The following is a 20,491-nucleotide window of genomic DNA, read 5'->3' as shown; positions in this document are numbered from 1 at the left end:
CTGAGCCACCCAGGCGCCCCATGGCTTGACTGTTTTTAATGGCACTACAAAATATTTTAAATGAGCTGGGGTGTTTTAAAAGTTTTGAATATGTCCCTGTAATCAAACTATTTATCAACAGGTATGTCATATTCCTGTTGTAATTTTGGTAGGGTTTAGAATTCCATTGGTATTCTTGATTACTATTTAGTGTTTCTAATTGTAATTTTCCTGAAGCATGTAACACAAACAATTGGTACTTCCTCTTCTGTTTTTGCAATATAAATTTAAGAATCTTGTGTTTATATCAATGTGGAGCTATATACTTCTGATGGTGATTTATAAGATGTTCTCAAAATACTGCTGAGCCTCAGCAATGAAATGGGAATGTTAAATTATTGTGACTTAGAACCCCTCTATGAGATGATTTAGGAAGATGAATTTTCCTAGACAAGATAAGTAAATACCTTAGTTTACATAAAAAATACAGTATAGAACATTATCAACAATCTGAAACTAACTAATTAATAATTTGGCCATATTGATGTTCTTTCTATTAATGAATGCTCAATTATTATTTTTTTTTGTTTGTTTTGATATGGAGACAAATAGCTTAAGCACAGATTTGAAGTAAAGTAATTTTTCTTGACCACATTCCTGATAGCCTATTCCCTGAGTGTTTGGGGTAAAATAATTTTTCTTGACCACATTCCTGATGGACAACTCCCCTGAGTGCATTGGTCAAATGAAATTGTCAGTGATGAGGTAACTGAGAGGAAAAAAGAGGAGATGGTGTTACAAAAGTCTAGTATTTATCACTTCTCACCAAGAAATCCCACTTTAGAGAATAAATATTTATTAGCTACATTATCCAAAATACAGGAATACTAGAAAAAACCCAACTATCCAACATTTAGAGACTGGTTATGCAAAAACTATGCTGAGAAGATGAATCCTTATGTACTAAAAGTATATTCTATAGAAACAGAAATGTATGTAGGAAAGAAAATACCTTAAGTAATTTTTATAAAATTAAAATGTAGACAATCTAGATGTAATGAAAACAATGTTTTGCATGGGGATAAGCATAAAACAAATACACTAAAAGAATTATTTTCAATGGAGGTGTTCTTTGTAGTCTTTAGTTTACTAAAGTTATCTAAGTATGGAATAAAAAAATACCTTTACAAGATCTGAGGCAAATGATTTTATCTATAGGAAAAATATCTGTGGGTATTATAGTTATATAAAGTACATAAATATATGTCTATAATAAGCACACACGCATATGAAATATATATGTACATAAACTTAAGTCACTGTTACAGGTGAAAAAAAATCCCAATTAAATATGATGCAAACTTAAAAGAAATGTTACTTGTTTCTCTTTATATGCTCAATTATCCTATTTGAGCCCAGATATATGCTAGCATGCCATTCTTACTTCCTCCAAATTGTCTCACCTCCACATAAATGATGAACAAAGTTAAAACCAAGTTCAGTGTAAGTATGTCATGTCAAAAACAATGAGAATACCAGGCACTGGACACTCAAAGACAAATATTCTAAAAGCAGATACTTGCTAACTAAAATAACATTAATTTTCAGTATGTCTTTTTAAAAATATGGATTCTCTGGCTTAATGCTTAGAACATCTTAAACTAAACTGAACACATGAAGTTATGTGGGACTGGAAAAAAGGAAGAAGAGGCATGATGTGCCAGAAAGTCTCTTTACCCTGGCTGAGAAGGCGACAGAATCTATAACGAAGAAAAGAATTTAACACTTCAGCAGGACAGATATAGGGGAATATAGAAGCCATTTATATACTTTAAAAATATCTACGGTAGAATAAAATCTAAAGACGGAGAGAACGTTAAGATTGCGCAGGCTGCTTTGTTATGGCTAGGAAAGTACCCGAGAGACAGGAACAAAGTCAAGCAGCTTTTCTCATTAAACATTTATTGCTCTGCTTAAATCTGTTTGAAGGAGCATAGAAATACATGAAATACTACACTAGGTAAGATCCACTCTAGCCAGAATGCTGAGGCTCACACAAATCTGACTGACATGAAATTGAAATATCTGACTGTTTTGCCTTGACGTCAGCTTTTAATACTGTCAACATTAAAGACGAAGTCTGCTCCAACAACTTAGTGGAAACTTAAGATAGTCATAAAGTTGTCCAAAACCTTTCAAGAAAATAGCATTCATACTCTATACAAGCATGATACAAAAATCCTTTCTTAATCTGTCAATAAAAGGCAGCTAAATGAAAAATTCCTGCTTTCCTCGGAACAGATAATTAATTGAGCTTTGCTCTAGGAAGAGCTCCAAAGCACTTTACACAGGGACACACTGGCCTACAGGGCTTCTCACTGCAAGGCTGAGTATCTCACTCACCCTCTCAATTTCTTAAACACTGTAATTTTTATATCTTACCTGTCAAAATGTCTCTACCTTAAAAAAGGTTTTTATTAAGCTAACATTATGCTAACATTAAAATAATTTTTAAGGAAAAAACAATCATTCACAGGCCTGCCATTGCACTAAGCCTGTTTAATTGGTCAACAGGTGTATGTGATTTATGGTTGTAACCACACCACACCTAACAGAATGGAGGCAGGCTTTTTTAAAGGCATTGCTTAACATTTCCTTACAACTTGTGCCCAAATCTCCCAGTGTGGTCTAATTAGTATATATTATATGACAATTCATTGTATGCTTGAGGCCCATCAAAATATGAAAATAGGTACCATAGAAAGCACATTTTACTCCAAAAAAATGTAATTTTATTGTTTCATCTTACCTCTTCTCCAGACAGATAGTAGGCTGAGAGTAGTCCACCAACGAAGCGTATATTTACTTCAAAAACAGAAACTTCAGCATTCTGTGGAAATAGAATAAAGAAGGTTCATACATAAATGATAGCACACAATTGAGAAAAATGCCATCATGATAAAATGTGCCAAATATTTAAATTTTACTCCATCTTATGTTTGCCCAGAGCAATTTATATACAAGAGAAAATGTTCCTCTCTTTTAACAATGTCAAAATATATGTAAACAAAAATAATTTTGACTCTTAACAATTATAAAATATTTCTAAAATTAAGTTATGCGCCCTCTGCTCAACAACAGATACGGTACTTAGCTGGTATTCTCTATTTGTGCAGATGCCACAGGGCCAGGACATTTTATTTTTCTGTTCTGTTGTGTTCCCCTTTATCTTATTCATCTGCCTGCTTTTTCTTCCTGAAAGGCCATTCAGACTCTGTACTTTGGCTGGTGGTTGAACATTATTCTAGCGTTCTTCTCCCACCATGTTAAAGTAGCAGAGGTAGAATGCAAATAGAATTTGAAGTTGGGGGGACCTGGGTTCCCAGTGCTTTTTCCCAAATTCCTGCCTGGGGCCTAGGATGGACATCTTCCTGGGAAGAAATTTTATCTGCATAAAGGAGCCTGCTTTTATTACCCACAGTGTGCCAGATCCTGTGCTAGTCTCTTTACCTGAACTACATCCTTTAATACTCACACCAGCCCTGTGAAATAATTACTAGTCTTATGTCTATTTTACAAATGGAGACACTGAGATGTAGAGTGGTTATTGTGACATTTTTAAGGTCGGACAACAAATAAGTGGTTGAATCAGAATTTGACTGGAGTACTCCGATTCCTGGCCCATGGCTCTGCGCTGTCCTGACTCCTATTATCACCTCCATGATAATGCACCAAGTCCCTTTATTAATGGCCATACCGTTGTGGCATATAATTAGTAATTATCACCAATACTTGTATTATTTTACAAGACTTGACTACTAAATAGACCTGTCCTACATGCTGTTACTAGAAAATTTCACACAGCTAACCTACAATAGGGGTAAGATCCTCTTTAATCTTTGGTTGCTTCCCTTCATGTTCATTGGCCTACTCAGTAGTTGTTCCCTTTTACATAAGGTCCAACCATTCACTGATAATCATAGGGGCTAACAGCAAACTATATTATATGGAGTCAATGTCTTGCAGATGAGCTTAGTTAAAATCATCCAAGACATTATTTCTTTTAACAAATATTTATCAAGCAACTACTATGTGCCAGGCACTGTCATAAGCCCTAGGGTCAAGGTAATGAAGACTGACAAGGTCCTCAGACTCATGGAATCTACACTTTAGTGGGAGGAAACAATTCCAGAAAAGACAAATACACATAGATTTTCATTTAATTGCCCCATGCTCTTGCTAAAAAGTTATAAGGATCTAACAATGAAAGCTAGCCAACTACTTATGGTTAAAAATTTTTCAAAAAATTTCCTGTAAAGGATGAAAACAACTTATAAGAATTAGTGGGCCAGAGGTAGGCAAAAGCATCATAAGACTCTTTAGTGGGCTCGTTTAACAGTATTTCATAATCTGCAACATGCACCTGATATGATTTGACTCTATAGAGGTGCAATTTATCATTGAGGTGCATCATTCAGAATGAGCATTGTAGGCATATTGGTAAAAGCTTCTTTATTCCACAAAATCACTGATAAGGAAAAAGGAAGGGAGTTCACTAATTTACTTTGGTTCACATGCTATATTTCTTATGTCTAAAGGTAACAGTGTCTTATAGTAAAATCAAAGGAATTTAAACTCTTGTATTTTACTTGTGTTTTCAGTTTTTAAGTCTGAGAGCAGTCCTCTGCATTTCTACCTACTAAAATCTGTGAAAGTGATTTTTATATTCTTATTCTGGCTATGGGTTTATTAGATATGCATTCTCTTCCTCCTATGAAAATTTTGGTTATGAGGACTTTGATATAGACATCTGATAAAAATTACTGCAAGGTAGAAGACTGAGCCATGTCAAATATCATCAGAATATATCTTCAGCTAGACATCAATCACTTATTGGGTACAGCTGTTCAACCAGATATTGATCCAGCAATGTATTCTAGAACCTAAATTCTGTTGATCTTGCTCTATAAAATATTGAGAAATGACCTTGCAAAACACCATGCTCAAAGTCAGTTGCTTTGCCTTTTGAATTTCATGGATCTAACAGTCTAGTGAGCCTGTCCAAGAAGCAAATCTGGCTTGTTAGTGAACCCATGCAGCTTTCCAGTGACTGCTGTGTCCTTGTCTTTAAAAGCCTTGTTCAGGAATGTCACATCACCATTACGACTACTCAAGAATCATCATATTTCCCCCTTTTGAAAACTGGAATGACATTAGAACTCCCAACATTATTTTTTCTACTTCTTTTTATCAAAGTTAAATCTAAATTATTTATAAACCTTAATTTGAGAGATCTTTCAACATTCTGGGCTGTATTATGTGATTAGGTCAAAAGACTGAGATTTAGATATTTTGTTCACTTTATAGATCCTTAGATGAAAAGGACGAAGAAAAAAATTCTCCCACCATAGCAAACTGGTTTTCTATATTGGAAACAACAGACCATAAAAAGACTACCTTAGAGTCAGAAAGACCTGGGCTTGAAGGCTGAGGGTGAGATCCCAGGCAAGTCACTTACTCTCTTTGAGTCTCTGTTTTCTTGTTTGTAAAAAGGGACAACGCATTCCTTACAAGGCACTAGGAGTCTGAATGTAAAGCACTGTGTATGGTGCCTGGCATAATGCACTCAGCAGAGAACGGCTGCCATTACCCACAGCACAGTAACTCAGGCGACATAAACCAAGGCCTATCTTAGTTTATTTCCTCAGGGGTTACTGGAATATCAGAAACTCCAGAATCCCAATATTCTAAATTCTAGAATGCAAACTGACACATCTTCTCTGACCCTCATGGGAGTCCTCTTTCTCAATGTCTAAAAAATTCTCTTTTGAAATACTGTATTTTGACCAAACTTCCTTTTGGGTTTGATATACTTCATATAAGGTATCGGGATTTTCAAAAGGGAATTTCTACAATCAGGGTTGTAGGCTATCTTTATTAATTTCTGATTATGATTTCCATTAAAAAATATTATTAAATTAAAGTGAATATATTCATCCCACCAATATTCATGCAGTATCTTTTAAGATGTTCTAAAACTTTTCTAGTGACTTACTCTAATGGCAGAGAGGGATTAGGACAGGGAGAAGATAGTATGTGAAGGAGGGGAGTCGCAAAGAGCCCGTAACACTAAAATCTTGTGTGATTTATTTATTTTGCAATCTCCTTGATCTGTGTTTGTTTTAAAATAAAGTTACCTTCCTTAAATCTTTAAGTAAGGTTACATCGCAGGGATATGCTCCAATATTCTACGGCTTCTAGTGTACTGTCATATGTGGTTGCCAGGTTGAGAAGTTGATCCAGTCTTGTGGCTAAATTGCATGCACCTATTAGTTAATATCACAATTGATAAACAAGTGGAAGTGGACATTTTTGGCTGAAAGCCTAACCATCAAAAAATGTGGCTTGGAGAAATGCCTCCTTCATTTTGACTTTCCTCTACCAACGGTCTTTGAATTGAAGGGCACACTTAACCACATTCATATATAGATTAAGTAAAATATATTGTATAACTAAGGTCACACCTAGAATCAAGATGTGAGTATGACAAATTATGGAAAAATTAGGCCACAGTACTAATCTTTTATACTGGTTGTCTTAGACTTATAATTTCTGTAAGTTTATCCCTTAACATTTCTGTCATCTAGTTCACTACACATTTATGTGAATTATGAAATAAACTGATAAAGAATGCTAAAATGGATAAAAGAGTTTAATTCAACATACCATTTTGCATGTCTCCCTCTCCTAATTCTTAATACTATGCTCCATATTTCTACTGACTTCCTTCAAGTCAACAGATTTGATTTATGAGCACAAAGAACCTAACTCTATCTGGGCAAGAGGAAAAGTAAACACTTCAAAATCCTTGTTTCAGAATGAATGTCTGAAGGATTAACTTTCTCCCACTAGGCAAGATAGAATTTTAAACAAGTAAGAAAACTTTATTAGGGATTTATTTGATATTTTTATAATCAATTTATTCACCAAAATTTTCTGTAAAATGATAGATTTTAATTAATCTCAGTGAATGAAATGGGCTTCACCATTAGAATAACAAATTTAGTTTATAGCACAGATTTAACCACAGTTTTCTTTTGATTGAGGAACTACAGAGGCACAGCCTTTCCCTAAAGAACAGACATAGACTCAAACTTATACTAAAGGAATTCTTAATTCTTATGATTCTACATGGCATGACAGATCTGATTAATTGTATTTAATTGAAAAAGGCCTCTTGGGAAGAGGACTTTTATTTTCAAAATTTTCAAAAATATTTTAATAATATTCTGAGTATTTGGTCCAAATTCTTAGGCTTTTTTTTTAATTTAATTTTTTATTTTTTAAAATTTACTTCCAAATTAGTTAGCATATAGTGAAACCATGATTTCAAGAGTAGATTCCATAATGCCCCTTGCCCATTTAGCCCATCCCCCCTCCCACAACCCCTCCAGCAACTCTCAGTTTGTTCTCCATATTTATGAGTCTCTTATGTTTTGTCCCCCTCCCTGTTTTTATATAACTTGTTTCCTTTCCCTTATGTTCATCTGTTTTGTCTCTTAAAGTCTTCATATGAGTGAAGTCATATGATTTTTGTCTTTCTCTGACTAATTTCACTTAGCATAATACCCTCCAGTTCCATCCACGTAGTTGCAAATGGGAAGATTTCATTCTTTTTGATTGCTGAGTAATACTCCATTGTATATATACCACATCTTCTTTATCCATTCATCCATCGATGGACATTTGGGCTCTTTCCATACTTTGGCTATTGTTGATAGTGCTGCTATAAACATGGGGGTGCATGTGTCTCTTCGAAACAGCACACCTGTATCCCGTGGATAAATGTTTAGGCTTCTTTTTTTAAGGGTAATTCTCTGAGCCCTCAAATCAGAGACTACTTCTTTGCTAGCTATTCCTCCAAACTCCCCACCAGCTTTCTACTCAATGAACTGTAAGTGAAAAGCAAGCATTAATAACTGCCCTACCACAATCCAATGCAGTAACTATGTTTAATAATAACTGCTCCACTCCTAACATATATGATAACTATGCTTTGCCTTACTGAAAAGTACGTTGGAAACGAGACTTTTCAAAGACATTGATTTAAGAGTGGTAACTGCCCATACACCTTGCCTATGTTTAAGCTTAGCAGACACCTTGGATTATAAGTAGTATTTCAAAGTGTGTTTTGTATTATTATTTCGAGGATTAAAAGTATAAAACTCCTTTTAACAGATTAAATTGAAATATTAAACAATGTAACTTAGTGTAACATATGTCCTAGCAGCTTTTAGTTTCATGTTTAAGTAACATGATAAGCCTCTTAAGAGGAACAAAGCGTTAGGCCACAAAGGTAGACCATCTTCTCTATGTGAATAGATTTTACTATGCAGACCCAGAAGGACCCTCAACTAGTAGTCCAATCTATCACTAATTATTGACAGAACATCTCAGTATCCTTTTAAAGCCAAAACTTAAATCATCACGCTTGGCAGGCACTGATTTGCATTCAGATAAAAATACTGAATAACTCCATTCAACAGATAATTAACTTATTTGCCTCCATAGAGACATAATGCTATTCTAAAATAGACTAAGGCAAATACTAAAGCAGAAGTCACTTCTTTCATGGTCTATGGCATAGAACTCTGGACCTATGTCAAGTACGCATTCAGGTATTTGAGATGATCCAAAAATTGCTTTGTGAGGTTAACTTATTTACGTCCTTCCAACAGGGAACCTTATAGCTTATTTTCTTGAAAAGTAGGGTAAAAGAACAGTCTGGATTATTAAACTATTGGTGGGAATAAAATTGGTGCAGCCACTGTGGAAAACAGTATGGAAGTTCCTCAAAAAATTAAAAATAAAATACCATATTGAAGCGCCTGAGTGGCTCAGTTGGTTGAACACCTGACTTCAGCTCAGGCCACGATCCTGGGGTTTGTGGGTTCGGGCCTCACGTCAGGCTCTGTGCTGACAACTCAGAGCCCAGAGCCCGCTTCAGATTCTGCCTCCCTCTCTCTGCCCCTCACCCACTCACACTGTGTCTCTTTCTGTCTCTCAAGAATGAATAAACGTTAAAAAAGTTAAAAAAAATACCATATGATCCAGTAATTCCACTTTTGAGTATTTAATGAAAGAAAATGAAAACACTAATTCAAAAAGATATATGCATGCCCGTGCACACACACATAAATATTACTCAGCCATGAAAAAGGATAAGTCATTTGAGATAATATGGATGGACCAAAAGGGTATTAGCCTAAGTGAAATAAGTCAGATGAATACCATAAAACTTTACAAATATCATATATGATGTCATTTATATGTGGAATCTAAAAGACAAAACAAAGGAACAAACAAAACAGAAATAGCTTCATAAATACAGAGAACAAACTTTTGGTTGCCAGAGCCGAAGGGGTGGGGGAAACAGGCAGAGGGGATTAAGAAGTGCAAACTTCCAGTTATGAAATAAATAAATCACAGGAATTAAAGTACAGCATAGGGAATACAGTCAATAATATTGTAGTAACACTGTATGGTGACAGAGGGCAACCACACTTAATGTCGTAAGCATTGCATAATGTAGAGAATTGTGAAATCAGTATATTGTACACTTGAAACTTAAATAACATTGCATGTCAACATTGTACTTTAACTTAAAAAAAAAGGGAAGAGATTAAGTTCGCCTGTTATCTTAAACATACAGTACTCGTTATGATAAAAAGTACAATTCATGCAAATCAAGACTACAGTGAGATACCACTTCACATCTGCTACTGATGGCTACTGTAAAAAACAAAATCAGAAAATAACAGTGTTGGTGAGAATGTGGAGAAACTGGAACACTTGCACACTATTGGTGGGAAGGTAAAACAATGCAGCAACTGTGGAAAGCAGCAAGGTGGTTCCTCCAAAAATTGTAAATAGAATTGCCATACAATCCAGCAATCCCACATCTGGGTGTATACAAAAAACAATTGTAAGTAGGATCTCAAATAGACATTTGGATACCTGTGTTCCTAGAAACATTCACAATAGCTAAGACATGGAAGTAATCCAACTGCCACTGACAGCTGAGTAAATAAGCAAAACGTGGAATATACATCTGATGAAAATATTACTCAACCTTAAAAAGGCAGGAAATTCTGACATATGCTGTAATATGAATGAACCTTGAAGACATTATGCTAAGTGAAATAAGGCAGTCACAAAATGACAAATACCTTATGAATCCCCTTTATAGGAGGTGCTAGTGTAGTCATAATCATACAGACAGAAAGTAGAATGGTGGTTGTCAGGGGCTGGACGGATAAAGGTTGGGAAGTTAGTGTTTAATGGGAACTGAGTTTCAGTTTTGCAAGATTAAAAGAATTGGATATGGATGGTGGTGATGGTTGCACAGCAATATGATACTATTAATATTATAGTACTTAATACTACTGAATTGTACCCTTAAAAATGGTTATGATGGTACCAGTTTATGGTACCAGTGTATTTTACTGCAATAAAAAAATTAAGGAAAAAAAGTACAACCCATGTGCTTGCCAAAGACCACCATCTTAGTGTGTTGCTAGGTAAGTGTCTCAAATAGGCTAATCATCTATCCTTTGTCATTCTCAAAGCTCCCCCTGTCATAGAGATACCACTTTACCTCAATGAAGAAAAATGCTTTTTAATAGTTAATATAACTTTGGCATTTACTGAGGTTTTATATAAAAATTATTATCTGGAGAAAAGTTCTACATATTCTATAATATTAATACTGAACACAGTTTTCAATATTTCTCCTGAAAGGATCTAGGTAATCAATACTTCTTTGAGGTGACAGTAAAGAATAGGCAGCACTGAGAACTGAACTTAGAAATGCCTAAATATGAAACTCTTGATCATTTGTTCTTATGTTAAAGACTTTCCAGTAGCAGGAGCCACCGCAAATCTCTTCTGGAAGTAGGCTAGATAAAAAACAAGTAGATCAATTGCACTTGAAGTCCAGATCATCTCTAACTATTTCAAAATATGACACAGTACAGTTATCCTTGCGCCCTGTCATCTTGTTCTCTGAGTCTAGCATAGTCTGTTGAGAAGTAGGACAAGATAACTTCTCGTTCATTTAATTAGAATTTATTGAATACCTGTGGAACAATACACTTTAATGTGTGCTGTGATATGAAGATTACATGCCTAACCTGGGAGGATTCAAATTCTCTGGCTGCCTATATGTATTTCACAACTCTCTGCACTTCCTCTCTAATAAAAACATGGTCGCTGAGTTAGGCAGATCTTGTTCACCCACAGCTTTTACTTGCTGTGTGATTTGGAAATTAGTTAATCACCTCTTCATGTATAAAAACAGGGACAATACCACTTACCCTGTAAGGCTGTCACAAACACTAAATGAGATAACTTATGGAAAAAAATCACCTAGCATAATACTTGGCATGTCTCTGTACTCTTTAAATGGTGGTTTCCTCTTTCCTTTCTTCCTCCCTCAAGAGAACTTGGCCCCAGCTAAGTACTCTATTTTTCCTGCTAGACTATAAGCTCCAGGAGGGTAACTCACCTTAAAACGTGTTTAGTAAATAACATATGAATGAAATAAATAATGAGTAACCAAGGATGTGTTTCAGATTCTTGGTTTTAGGATTACTTTGAATTAAAACCAGAAAACTCATGCATTGGAATCTACCTTTAGAGGTCTGCCCAGATCTGTGTTCCTCTACAGATGCTTGTACAAAGCTCCACCTGGGAAGCCCTTGCTCCTATATATTATCTCAGTGATTTATTTTAAGCCCGTTATTAGAGCCACTTGAACTCTGTGCTACCAAGTATGCAAATGGAATCAACTTGCTATGCCTTAATTAAAAGAAAATTAGTTTTAGTTAATGATAGTATAAACCAATAAAAAAAAACATTTACTTTACACCTGTAAGTGATGCAAATTGAATATTTCACATACAAAAACATTTATTCTTGATGCTCAAGAGCACCACAGGATAAACCAACTCTCAACAGTAGTGTTTGTTTCAGCTTCATTCTGATTTTTCCCTTGCAATAAATTTGGATGCATTAACTTTTCTGCAATACCCTGACACTGCCAATTATAATTAATACTTTATCAGGAAAAAAAGTTAATTTAAAAACAAGCAATAATTTATCTAAGCTGGAATCATATTACATGTTATCCATAAAAACAAAACAAATTTTCTCTCTTTGTTTAATAAGCCTCTCCAATGTCTCCGTCCTTCAGATAAACGGAAAAAGTTTGCATTTTCAAAAAGAAAGCTGTGTAATTATTGATATAATCACCTGAGCCTCTGGGTAAATTGAGCAAATATAAAACGAATTCTCATATAAGACATATTAAAACCAACCAGAAAATTGGAAGCTGAAGAATTTTATAAAACAATGATTAGTAGATTAAAACAATACAGCTTTCCTGAATTTTATTTACTAATTTTAAGATGAGAAGTACTATCACTTGGATGTTACTGATAAATGCTTTTTTAAGGGAAAATATGGCAATACCCAGAGAGAACTATAACAAATATGTTTCAAGATCTCTCACATTAGGAATAGTATTATAAGAAACAGAAATTTGAGACCTGTAGCTGTGACTTTTAAAGTATATTTTGAAAGACATAGGCCAAGATTATCAATAAGAGTTCTAAAATGGTATTTTACACAAGTCTGTCAATTATTTGGATAAAATCTTGTTAAAAAACAAAAATATAGCTTTAAATAAACAACGTTAAAGGTCAGCATTTAAGCAACCACTCAAGAACAGTCAGACTGCTTTATCCTGAAAGTAAGGAAGCACAAAAATTGGCTCTTCTCCACAGCCTAATATCCCCTATTAGATTCCCTCTGCTTCCTCACAGGTCCCCACCGCCCACGGAACACATTCATGTCACCTGGTAGTGGTCTGAGGTCAGCCAACCACCTTCTGTTACCTTGTCTGTTAGCTTGAGAGGCCTTTATGCTTCGTTCTTTTAAATAAATGATTCCACAGTTTCTCAGACTACTGCTGGTAATGAAAGCAAAGAATTGTTGCAGGATTTGGGGAGTTTGGGGGAGCAATTTTGTAATTAAAAGACAAGGGACCTGGATACTATTCAGGTAGAACATCACTGACATCTACTTTCCTGTCTTCAATCATTTGATCTTGGACAAATGAATATGGTAAAACTGCAAAATTAATTACAGAAATATGTTGCATTTATTTTCTTTTCTTTACATTTATTTATTTTTGAGAGACAGAGAGAGACAGAGCACAAGTGGGGAGGGGCAGAGAGAGAATGAGACACAGAATGAAAAGCAGGCTCCAGGCTCTGAGCTGTTAGCACAGAGCCTGACTTGGGGCTCAAACTCAAAAACCGTGAGATCATGACCTGAGTCGAAGCTGGACATCCAACCGACTGAGCCACCCAAGTGCCCCATATCTCTATACACTAACAATGAAGCAGCAGAAAGAGAAATTAAGAAAACAATCCCATTTACAACTATACCAAAAATAATAAAATATCTGGGAATAAACATCACCAAAGAGGAGTACTCTAAGAACTAAAACCCTGATGAAAGAAATTGAAGAAGTCACAAATAAATGGAAGGATATTCCATGCTCATGGATTAGAAGAGCTAATATTGCTAAAATGTCCATACCATCAAAGTAATATACAGATTGAATGCAATCCCTATAAGAATATTAATATTTTTCACAGAACTAGCACAATAATCCTAAAATATGTATGGAACCACAAAACCCCCAAACAGCCAAAGCAATCTTGAAAAAGAACAAAGTTGGTGGTATCAACAACCCCAGATTTCAAGACACACTACAAAGCTGTAGTAATCAAAACAGTTTGTTACTGGCACAAAAACAGACACAGAGATCAAGAAAACATAATAGAGTCCAGAAATACACATTTATTTGGTCAATTAATGTATGACTAGTCAAGAACATACAATGGAGAAAAGATAGTCTCTTCATCAAATGGTGCTGGGCAAACTGGACAGCTACATGCAAAAGAATGAAACTGGACCATACACAAAAATAAATTCAAAATGGATTAAAGACCTAAATGTGAGATCTGAAATCATAAAATTCCTAGAAGAAAGGATAGGCAGTAATGTCTTTGACATTGGCTGTAGAAACATTTTTCTCGATATATCTCCTCAGACGGGGAAACAAAAGCAAAGTTAAACTATTAGGACAACACCAAAATAAAAAGCTTTTACACAGCAAAGCAAACCATCAACAAAACAAAAAGGCAACCTACTGAATGGGAGAAGATGTTTGCAAATGATATATCTGATAAGGGGTTAATATCCAAAATATATAAAGAACTTATACAATTTTAGATCAAAAAACCCCAATCTAATTAAAATATGGGCAGAAGACCTGAATAGACATTTTTCCAAAGACATACAACTGGCCAACAAATATATGAAAAGATGCTTAACATCACTAATCATCAAGGAAATGCAAATTAAAATCACACAAGATATCACTTTACACCTGTCAGAATGGCACAATACATAAGAAATAACAGGTGTTGGTGAGGATATGGAGAAAAAAAAACCTTTGAGCACTGTCAGTGGGAATGCAAATTGGTGCAGCCACTGTGGAAAACAGTACAAAGGTTCCCCTAAAACTGAAAAATATAAATATCCTCTTAACAAAGGGGAAGGAGAGGTGAAATAAAGGGAATTAGGAATATATTTATCTTGTTGAGCACTGAGAAATATATAGAATTGCTGAATCACTATATATCCAAAACAAATATAACATTATGTTAATTATACTTGAATTAGAGAAACAAGAAAGAAAAAACACTGGATAACAGGAGGAAAAAAAAAATCATTTGATTTTGACAGAATCCAGTTCCTATTCTCCCAACCTTTCTTGAGAGGGGTTGGGGGAGGGAATACATTAACCATTTTCTCTCCCATAGATAGCTGATGACAAGCCCTATTTAAAGCTGGTATTTTAGGGGCGCCTGGGTGGCTCAGTCGGTTAAGCAGCCGACTTCGGCTCAGGTCATGATCTCATGGCTTGTGAGTTCGAGCCCCGCGTTGGGCTCTGTGCTGACAGCTCAGAGCCTGGAGCCTGTTTCAGATTCTGTGTCTCCCTCTCTCTGACCCTCCCCTGTTCATGCTCTGCCTCTCTCTGTCTCAAAAATAAATAAACGTCAAAAAAAAAAAATTAAAAAAAAAATAAAGGTAAGTATTTTAATTTAACTTATAAATAACAAGATGGGACAAAGATATTAGTAAGAGACGACAAACCCTCAAGAAGAAACAATTTTTTTTCACTGCTTTGATTTTTCATTCTCAGTTCTATTGATAATATTAGAGCTATCACAAGTCATTCCAATCAAACAGCTGTAGAACCTTGAGCAAATCACCAGCTCCCTGGGTCTGTTTTCTCATTAAAAAAACATTTTTTTTTTACATTTATTTATTTTTTGAGAGACATAGAGAGACAGAGCACAAGTTGGGGAGGGGCAGAGAGAGGAGGAGACACAGAATCTGAAGCAGGCTCTAGGCTCTGAGCTGTCAGCACAGAGCCCGACGCAGGGCTGGAACTCACAAACCGTGACATCATGACCTGAGTCAAAGTTGGACGCTTAACTGACTGAGCCACCCAGGCGCCCCCTGTTTTCTCATTTTTAAAATGAAAGAGCCGAACACATTGATCTCCAAGGTCCTTTTATGTTGGAATATGTCTCCTTTATATTCCAAATTCAATTATAAGGCAGATTAAACACAGACTTATCTAAATGTCCTTTAAGGCAGTGATCTCCAAAATGGGGCATACAAGGCAACTAATAAGAAGGCTGGAACAAAATATTCATTCTTTAAAAATATATATATATATATATATATATATATATATATATATATATATATATATTTATTTTAGAGAGAGGGAGAGAATACAGATGGAGGGAGAGAATCTTAAGCTCAGCATGCAGCCTTGAAACAAAATATTCAAACTTTTAATTTATATAGGTTTTTAATGCAAAGAGTTAGGAAAAAGATTTAGTTTTATCGATCTTTAATATTTTGACACTGTTGTCCTCACTGGGTCTGTGAGAGAACAAGAGCTCCACAAAGTGGAGGTGTTGAGAGGGAAACACTCTATGTCCAGTTTCAACATACAGCATGTTGCTTGTGCCTGGTTATGGAGATTTACAGATACTATCGAATGCTTACCAGATAGACAAGAGGCTTATAAGGCTTTCTGTGAAACAATCTCTGATTAAAAATACTAATAATGCAAACATAAATGAATGACTAGAACACAGCTGGGCCAACAGTCTTCTGCTTTTTTTTTTTTTTATGTTTTTAATTAAAAAAAATTTTTTTTAATGTTTACTTATTTTTGAGACAGAGAGAGACAGAGCATGAAGGGGAGAGGGTCAGAGAGAGAGGGAGACACAGAATCCGAAACAGGATCCAGGCTCTGAGCTGTCAGCACAGAGCCCGACGCGGGGCTTGAACTCACGGACTGCGAGATCATGACCTGAGCTGAAGTCGGATGCTTAACCAACTGAGCCACCCAGGCACCCCTCTTCCGCTTTTTTAAAACAAGTTTTTTGCCAATCTCATCACGAGGCAAAACACTGATTATGGAATTAGATGAGCTCTGACAAGATGCTGTCCTCCCAAATCAAAATTATCAAGAAGTTCTGAAGTGTCCGCTCTCCTTAATTCTGAACCTTTTCCTTGGTATACAATAGATTTTGATGTATTTGTTAAGAATGATAGTACACGCGCAAAGATTTTTAAAGGCTTCAAATACATATTGACAACATTTTATGCAGACAAGGGTATAGAACTAACAAATTTTGAAGCCTTATTTATGTGACAGTGGATGCATATTGAGAGTTTAGTGGAGGTCTCCTTGGTATTGCAGCCTTGGCAGCCACATAGCCTGTGGGGGGCCTTAAGCCCACGCAGTCACAAGCAAATCCAAGTTCCTGGCATGACTCCCCCAGTCGCCCTTGTGATCAATCGTCTCCCTAGCCCCTCAGGGCCTTCTCCTTGTGCACACCTTAGAAAAGACTCCTGTGGACCTTACCAAAACGTAGCTCTTTCCAGTACAAATTGACCAATTTGACTCCAAAGCACTATACCCACCCTACTAAAGGCATGTGCCCCAGGTTCTGTCTATACTCTGTCTGACCTCTCTGTGTGGCCCCTGGAGGCCTGCTGCGTACCTCCTCAGGACCCGTGAGTAATAAGCTTCTCTACTGGAGTTTCTCTTGTGGTCTTTTGTTGGACTGCAGCTCACCACCTGGCACCCTGTACTCCAATTAACAAAAGTTAATTTAATAAAATGAAAACAATGTGCCATGGCCCACGGTGCAAAAGCATGAGCATGGAGCCACACAGATTTCTGCTAGACTTACAGCTCTGACACACAACTAGCTGTGTGATCTGGATAAGCCTCTGAGGCTCCAATTTATAGCCTGTACAAGTGTGAAAATAATGGCCATCTCATAGGGTGGTTATGGGACTTGAACACCAACACTTGGCACATGTTGGCCTTGACAGATTTTAATTTCTTTTTCCTTACTCCTAATTTGCTAAAAAACAAAAACATGTACTTCCACAGTAACGGGGGCAAGAATATAGTATGGTACTATTTAAACATGCATTCTTTGTTTCTGCTATGGTATATAGCACAATAATTGGCCCCACAGCAGAATTTGTCCATGTTAAACTGAGGTTTAAAAACTGAATTGGCAATTTTTGTTTAACTCACCACATTAAAATCTAGATTTTCTTCAACCCATGATTTTGCCTCTTCAAATTCATCTTTCATTTCCATTATAAAAAGTGTATCCAGGGCATCTACTATTGTTGCTCCTTTAATACTACCTGAAAATATCAGAAAAACATTTATTGATTAAAATATTTGACACACATACAAGCAAATTGACCATCCGTGGAAAAGGAGAATACAGAATTTATTAATAATAGTAATAATGAACACAGTCTAAACTTCTTTCAGTAAAAGAGAGTGTAAAAGCTGCATCAAAACCAAACTAACAATAATCACAGGCTATGAATTGATACACTAATCTTTAAAGTTTCTTCTGAACTTGTAGAAAATAATCTCTTAGACATTTCATTTGTGACTGAATTCTCCAGCAACAAAAAGTAGATCTGAAACAAAGGAGCAACACACATATTAATTTGAATGTAATAACATCAAAGTGCACCTGTGCAAAATTTTTAAATATAGTTAGATCTAAAATTATGATAGCTCTAAGAAGCCATTATTCTAAAATGGAATTCACTCTCTTTGAAGGCCTGACTGATCCTAACCTCCCCTTCCACCCACCCACCCCATCTTGACTTTATGATTCATTTCCTTCGAACTCCCTTGACATGAAGACTTTACATTGGTCTTGCATTCATCACTTTCTGCCTTCCATTATAATTACTTGTATGCATCTCTTTTAGCCTGTAAACTTCCTCAGAATGGAAAAGACCTGTCTTCTTCATATGCACATTCCATACTAAGAGACTTAGTATGTTTCGATGCTTAAGAATAATTTAAAAAATCATCAACACGTTAACAAAGAACAAAATAATCTCCTTGACAAAGATTTTGACAAATTTACACAAAACTGAGTTATTAATTATACAAGCAACTTTTATAGGGATAAAAGCAAAAACAGAATTCGATTTTAAAAAGTTATAGGAAACAATGAAAAAACAAAGGCCTCTGAGTCTGCATGAAGCTTCTAAATTTGTCTTCAATTCCTAACTCTCAACACCCATGTTAACTGGTCACTGTGTCCTGAAAACACTACTTTATAAAAACACCTGAAAGCACTTCTGTCACTACTCCAGGTTTGGGCTCTCTTCCAGGTCTGCATCACTGTGATGGACCAACCAGTCTTTCTTCTACTCTGCCAGCTCTCCCTAACTGTTCTTACAATTCTCTTCTTCCCACCTGGAATCAACTTCATATGAATATCTGAACTTCAGACGAATATCTACTGACCCTTCTAATGCTCTGACAACTCACTGTTTACACACATGCCCAAGGCCATGAACTCTGCAAAGACTTGTATTGTGTTAACACAGTACTGGAAGGAGAGCCAAACACATGGAAGATCCTGAATAAATGGAAAAGAGGACCACAGACTCTGACCTTAGACACACCTGGGTTCTGCCCCAGCTCAGCCTGTTAGTACGGGGCTCACATGGGCAAGTTATGCTCTGAGCTGCATCTTTCTCATCTATAAAATGTGTATAATAATGAGGTTAAGGGAGATGACACACAAATGGTGCTTAATGCATAATAAATATCAGTTGATTCTGTTGTTTGTTATATGATTTGATACTATTTAACACCTTCAGTTAAAGTATAAAAAGTCACATTTTCTATGTGGAATTAAGAAATGTTGGAATAAGACTCTATCCCCTTCATCCTATTACTTATAGGCAAAATTGTGCAGGATAAAAAAGAATCAAGTGTGAGGAGAATGACAATGGTAGCTCTGTGACCCAAGGAATCCACCTAACACTTCTGTTCCCTAGCTTCCTCACGTCACAGCGGGATTGCTATTAATACCCACAGTACCAAACATAAAGGGATGCTGTGAGGACAAAATGCAGTGAAGCATGCCAACACAGATAAATGGACATTCAAATAACTGACCATCCATTCTCACTTTCTCTTCCACGGCACAAACAGGAGAAACCCAGAGCTAAAGTTGAGAGTCACCAAGATACAGTGAAGATCACCATGGCAGGCTGGTGATCAATAAAGCTTATCGATAAAGACACAACTTTTACCTGACAAGAAGCAGTTAATGCAGCCGACCAAACGCTCCTCTGCTGGGTATCACCCCAAGGAGCCAAAAATCTTGATGCTGCACCCATAGCCATTAAATGATAATCTTTGGGACTGTTCCCCAGGCATCAGTATTTTTTTTTAAAGGTACTCAAGTGATTCCAATGTAGAGTGCTCTGTCTGAAGGACACACTATGCCCAGTCCTTGCAGATAATTGCAGCAGGTATGTAAGTTTCCTAGCAACATGGCCTGGAGGGGCACACAAACTTTACCACCCACAAGTTCCATCAATCGGAGAAAAGTTACTGTCACTAAGAAACCAAAGCACATTCTACTCACCAAACAAACTGCTCGAATGGCCTTCTTTTGATATAGGTTTCAGTTCATTTAATCCCCAGGCATAACGTTTATAATTATTCCAAGCATGTTTCATCATCTGAGAAAAAGAAATGAAAATAGGATTATAATTTGAATTTAAAATGTTTTTGCTATGAAATAGATCATTCACTGAGGACCTAAAGGTTAAAGCCTTAAAACTTATCGTTTAGTTAAAAAGATGATGATTAATTAAAAAGGTGACAATGGTATGAATAAACTAGAATACACACACACACACACACACACACACACACACATTGTCCCTTTATATTTACAAACGGAGATTTCTTTTTTGAATCCAGAGATATCAT

The 20,491-nt window shown here is 36.0% G+C and overlaps 1 protein-coding gene across 1 annotated transcript in view; it reads right to left on the bottom strand.

The window, feature by feature from the left end:
- The window catches only part of MAN1A1 (mannosidase alpha class 1A member 1), a 162,137-nt gene that overhangs the window by 102,128 nt on the left and 39,518 nt on the right, over positions 1-20,491 (bottom strand). Inside the window, exons 3-5 of the mRNA XM_015064665.3 lie at positions 20,142-20,238; positions 17,756-17,871; positions 2,789-2,869 (exon numbers count right to left, since the gene is read on the bottom strand). Coding sequence (XP_014920151.3) covers positions 2,789-2,869; positions 17,756-17,871; positions 20,142-20,238 — 294 coding nt within the window. The remainder of the gene's footprint in view (positions 1-2,788; positions 2,870-17,755; positions 17,872-20,141; positions 20,239-20,491) is intronic.

Source organism: Acinonyx jubatus, chromosome B2 (genome assembly GCF_027475565.1).
Source record: "Acinonyx jubatus isolate Ajub_Pintada_27869175 chromosome B2, VMU_Ajub_asm_v1.0, whole genome shotgun sequence".
In the NCBI taxonomy this organism is placed as follows: domain Eukaryota; kingdom Metazoa; phylum Chordata; class Mammalia; order Carnivora; family Felidae; genus Acinonyx; species Acinonyx jubatus.
This window is presented reverse-complemented; position numbering and strand designations above follow the sequence as displayed.